The sequence below is a fragment of the Poromitra crassiceps genome (genome assembly GCF_964638095.1).
Source record: "Poromitra crassiceps genome assembly, chromosome: 12".
Taxonomy (NCBI): Eukaryota; Metazoa; Chordata; class Actinopteri; order Beryciformes; family Melamphaidae; genus Poromitra; species Poromitra crassiceps.
This window is the reverse complement of record NC_139632.1, coordinates 31,851,756-31,857,716: the sequence shown is the minus strand read 5'-3', so window position 1 is coordinate 31,857,716 and position 5,961 is coordinate 31,851,756. Positions and strand designations below refer to the sequence as shown.

At 46.6% G+C, this 5,961-nt stretch overlaps 1 protein-coding gene across 1 annotated transcript in view; it reads right to left on the bottom strand.

Moving 5' to 3' along the window:
- Positions 1–5,961, bottom strand: part of wwtr1 (WW domain containing transcription regulator 1) — a 22,662-nt gene extending 16,701 nt beyond the window's left edge. Inside the window, exon 1 of the mRNA XM_083648116.1 lies at positions 5,172–5,961. Coding sequence (XP_083504242.1) covers positions 5,172–5,605 — 434 coding nt within the window. The 5' untranslated portion in view covers positions 5,606–5,961. The remainder of the gene's footprint in view (positions 1–5,171) is intronic.

Genomic DNA, 5,961 nt, shown 5'->3' with positions numbered 1-5,961 from the left:
GTGGACGACCCGCTCTACCTCCTGAGCTACAGCCGCCTCCACTGGTAAGGAGAAGTAGTCAGATGGGGAGAAGGTCCAGTGTGTATGAAAGTATAGACTCATGTAAACTACTTCCTACAGTCACATCACAACAACACTATCTGACTTAAGCTGTATAAAAGTACAGACTCAGTGTGTGTGTGTGTGTGTGTGTGTGTGTGTGTGTGTGTGTGTGTGTGTGTGTGTGTGTGTGTGTTCGGGGGGGATTGAGGCAGGCTATTATAGTTTTAGCTGACGGCTGAAAACAAAAACAAAACACACACACCTCCCACCACTATTGTTGTTGAGCCTAGATCAGGTTACACCATAGGGCTGAAGGCAGTGCTCAGCACCAGTCACTAGTCAACACTATGAACCTCCTACTGAAGGCACCAGTCACTAGTCAACACTATGAACTTCCTACTGAAGGCACCAGTCACTAGTCAACAGTACTATGAACCTCCTACTGAAGGCACCAGTCACTAGTCAACAGTATGAACCTCCTACTGAAGGCACCAGTCACTAGTCAACAGTATGAACCTCCTACTGAAGGCACCAGTCACTAGTCAACACTATGAACTTCCTACTGAAGGCACCAGTCACTAGTCAACAGTAGTATGAACCTCCTACTGAAGGCACCAGTCACTAGTCAACAGTATGAACCTCCTACTGAAGGCACCAGTCACTAGTCAACACTATGAACCTCCTACTGAAGGCACCAGTCACTAGTCAACAGTATGAACCTCCTACTGAAGGCACCAGTCACTAGTCAACAGTACTATGAACCTCCTACTGAAGGCACCAGTCACTAGTCAACACTATGAACCTCCTACTGAAGGCACCAGTCACTAGTCAACAGTATGAACCTCCTACTGAAGGCACCAGTCACTAGTCAACAGTACTATGAACCTCCTACTGAAGGCACCAGTCACTAGTCAACACTATGAACCTCCTACTGAAGGCACCAGTCACTAGTCAACACTATGAACCTCCTACTGAAGGCACCAGTCACTAGTCAACAGTACTATGAACCTCCTACTGAAGGCACCAGTCACTAGTCAACACTATGAACCTCCTACTGAAGGCACCAGTCACTAGTCAACACTATGAACCTCCTACTGAAGGCACCAGTCACTAGTCAACAGTATGAACCTCCTACTGAAGGCACCAGTCACTAGTCAACAGTACTATGAACCTCCTACTGAAGGCACCAGTCACTAGTCAACACTATGGAGTCGGACCTCCTACTGAAGGCACCAGTCACTAGTCAACACTATGGAGTCGGACCTCCTACTGAAGGCACCAGTCACTAGTCAACACTATGGACCTCCTACTGAAGGCACACACACACACACACACACACACACACACACACACACACACACACACACACACACACACACGTGTACTGTATATATATATATATATATATATATATATATATATATATATATATATATATATATATATATATATATATATAAATTCAACACATTCGTAATATCCACAGACCAACTTTATGATGAGTTCCTTTTGAAGTGCGGCTTGATTTTGGAGGCAGAGACGTAGAGCATCCCCGGTAACCATAGCAACTCAACTCACTCCCTCCCTGACTGTGGAGCAGAAGAGGGAAAGACGCTGTAGGCTGCTGCTGTGAAGATCCACTGATTGAGCAGCACGCAGGGAAAAGCGTGAAATGTAGGCTACAAAATCTATTCTATTGTAGGCTACGATATACCGGATAGTGGTATTAATAGATTTCTGCACTGCAGCCTATATTTCTGGCTTTCGGCTGCTGTGGAGCTGTGCCGTCTGTCTTGCCTGCTGTTAAGTCCTCTCCGTGCGCCTCAGTCTTTTCACTCCCGCGAGGTTATCAATTATGATTTTGTTTGTAACTGCGTGAGAAGATGGACTTGTGGCGTCAGAGTTGACAGTCCTCCTGGTCGGGATCAGACTTGTAGTGTTGCCCGTCTCCTGGCAAAGACACGTCACTCATTTATGACAGAATGATTGCCTAGTCTGACATTGTGCAAGAGTGAAGAAGACAACAAATATTGTGTTGTCTGATCCCAGCATTACATGTTATATTTACTTCTATTTTTATTTGCTTGTGTGTTTTATTGTTGGTGTTTGTTTTTAATGGCTATCTTAAGTTCTGGCCAAGGGACATCGGTTGAAAATTAGCCGTTTGGCTAACACTGGCATGTTTACAGTCATGTTAATTAATGTGCACTGTCCCTCAAATAAATAAGTAAATAAATAAATAAACAAATACAAATCCAAGTCGGGAGGCACAAATTGTGTTGCGCCAACTTCTCCAGCCGGAGGAATGCATTCTAAATAGTGAAATGACATTTTAATCTTGATGGCTAATGGTTAATGATCGGTTAACAAGGGTCGGTTGTTGTCGCTCAGGGGAAAAAAATCATTTTGGCCATCCCTAATAATGACCAGTGTTTCCCACAGGATTTTGAGCATTTGTGGTGGGGGACTGCAGACCCCCTAGGGTGGTGCGGGGGCATGCTCCCCCGTGATTTTTTTTAAACATTTTAAAGTAAAATGCATGAATTTGGTGTACTTTGAGAAAGCTTAAGAGCAAAATTAAAAGTCTAGATCTATGAAGAAGATGTCATCATTACTGTGCTGTGGGTTTACAATGACAAACTAAATTTCTCCCTATAGGTCAGGGATACTCAACTTGCTTTGCCACTTTCGTGAAATGATAGAAGGCGAGGGGCCAGTTAATAAACAAACAATATACATTTTTCTGTAGCGGATTGTAGGTTTTTGGGGTGTCAGCCGGAGTTTAGGCTGACAATGTTGTGCACACCGGATAGTTAGTTAGGTTAAGTTAGTTAGGTTAAGTACATACATAAGTGCCTGGGTAGCGAGCAGGTGGCGGTATTTGACAATTTAGCAGCTAAATCATAGATTATTGAAAGATAGTCCATATTCCATACTGAAATGCTATAACAGAAGTATTGGCCAGAATGACATGAACATTTATTGGACACTTATTCAGCGGGTATCTTGCATGTTGCGTTCAGGTGCACTGTAAAAAAAAAAAAAAAAAAAAAAAAAAAAAAAAAGGGGGGGGGGGGGGGGTTTGGTCAACATCTTTTTGTGGCGGTCAAAATCCTTTTGTGGCGGCCCGCCACAAATTCCTTTATGTATGGGAAACACTGAACACACAAGGTTGATGGCGAGGACAACAGGAAGATAAGCACAACTCCTAAACACCGATGCTACAGCAATCAAGCGTCACATCCATTTTTGGGATGGGCAGCCAGGGCATCACATCACGCATTTGGTTGTGCTCCATAGCGCCTCCATCAGGCCAACCTTGCAATAAGACATATTGTGCTGTCTTGCAAAGCAGGGCCGACCCTAAACTAAGTGACTTACTCCCATTGTTGAAATGCACATGCTCGACTTTCCATAATATATATCTTCATCTGTGGTGCACTGCACTACCACACATGGCCATGAATACAGAAAACATGATAGGCTACTTCATATTGTAACTTGCTCCTGAGAGCTAGCCTGGCTAAACCCAGCCTTCAACGTGACATCACAGGCTATGCCTGTAGTGTAAAGCATGCGTTCACACCGACCTATTAAAGTTTTTCGCTGGCATCGAGTTTACATACAAAGTCAATGCAAACGAGCGATTGAGCGTATATTCGACTGGGAGAAAAATCGCTGGGCGTCCGAGTGACAGAGACAGAGCGATAGGGAGAAAATTTGCTCGTTGCCCGAGATGAAATATCCCAACTCGAGCGAAATTACGCTGGCATCAGTCGCTCGCTGTTCAACGCTGATTGGCTGCCGTGTGAGAGTGAGTCAAGGATCACACTGGCTTGGAACAAACCGCTGGTGTATTGTGTGGCAACAAACCGCATTGACAGCTGATTGACAGGCTGAGAGCTGACATGAAGTGAAGTCTGTACTACCGGTATAGAGCTTGCGTTAGGAGCACGCTGATAGGCTTAGCTTGTAAACAACTACGGTGGCTTGTAGTGGACAAATATCATGACATTGCGTAACGTTATAGCCCCCAGATGTCCGTCAATTCTTGTGCCTGTTGACGAGCGATTTAAACAGAGCGACAGAGCGATTCCAAAGGGTTGAATCGAGCGACAGAGAGAAAAATAAATATCTCGGTGTGAACACAGCTTAAGTTTCGTCTGGAAGATGGTCTATTCAGAGCGATTTCCCGCGCGAGGCGATTTCACTCACAGGTTCTTCGTGACTGATAGTACATAGAGGTCACGTGGAGGCTGGGTTTACCCGGGCTACCTGGCAACCTGGCACTTCTTAGCCCTCACAAGTGCACAAATATTGTGCTTCTGATTCTATGAGGATTAATGATGATGCCAATCAAAGCTACTGTACGACAATTAAACATTCCTTCCCCCCACACACAATAAATGGAGGATCACACACACACACACACACACACACACACACACACACACACATTATGGTGGAAATACAAGTTGTAACATTTGTATCCTTCTGTGTGTCTGATTTAAGGAGCCTGACTTTCTGTTTGTTTGTTTTTGTTCTGATTAAAAGAGCCACCTGATAAAGCATCAATGATCAAAGTGAACACATCAATTAGATCACACAGTGGTTCTTTAATTGGGTCAGGGGGGCAACATGGGTACTTAAGGGGGTTCCAAAGGTCACTGACATTCTAGGGTTCCTGGAGGGGTTCCCAGGATCGCAGCAAAATGAGGAATTGTTTCACTAAGTATAACATAATGGATTAGAAATGATCCCAATTAAGAGAATGTATTGTCGCTTTTAACTTGACAACATAAACATTCTGAATTGCCCCTAGCTTACTTCCTGTTGCAGTGTTTGGTAATACAATAGCTGACAGGAAATAAGCTAGGTTTCAAACTGTTCCCTGACAACACAATTCCGTGAAAACAATCCACACACACACACACACACACGCACGCACGCGCGCACACACACACACACACACACACACACACACACACACACACACACACACACACACACACACACACACACACACACACACACACACACACTTGAGAAAGTACTACACTCTCTCACTCACTCACACACACACACACACACACACACACACACACACACACACACACACACACACTTACTTGAGAAAGTACTTCTGTCCGTTGCTGGTGTAGGCCATCTCCCAGCCGGGTGGCAGCGGCAGCTCCTCGGCCACATCGAAGGACTGGTGCCGCTGGTGGGTGGGCGCGGGTCCGGGCGGCCCGGGGCTCAGGCTGCCCAGGCCCAGCTGCAGCGAGGCCGGGGAGGAGTGAGAGCGGGTGTGGGATACGTGGAGCCGGGGCAGGTGGGAGGTGGAGTCGGTGCTGCTCTGACGGGAGTGAGAGCCTGAGTCCGGCTCTTTGAAGAAAGACTCGGGGAGCAGCTTGTTCCTCCAGGACGAAGGCCGGGGGTTCATGACAGAGTTGAACAGGGCTTCCAGGTCCGTGTCAGAGTCCTGGGCGACGTGCACGACCTGCTGCCCCGGCATGGGGTTAGGCTTCCCCGGCATGGGGTTAGGCTGCTGACTGGAGCTCATGTTGTTATGGAAGAATGTGGAAGAAGGCCTCCTGTCCTGTCCCGACTGTCAGCAGCGCCCTGCCCTCCCAAATCCCTCCGCCCGACCGACTCTCCTGTTGGGGGAAAACTTTTGTTCTCACTCCGGCGTCCGTTCCAGCCTGAAATAACTCCACATAAGTTCAACCAAACTCTGCGGCGAGCCTATCTCCACACGACAGATGTTATTGACGGTGTTTAGGTTTGTCCCGGGAAGCAGATCCAGCAGACCTCAGCTCGATGCAGAAAGTAGAAAAAGTTAGGAGTGGGACGAGACGGGACGGGACAGCCCGGGCGGGCGGCGCTTCATCTATATTCAACAGCGTCGGAGGAGGGGGG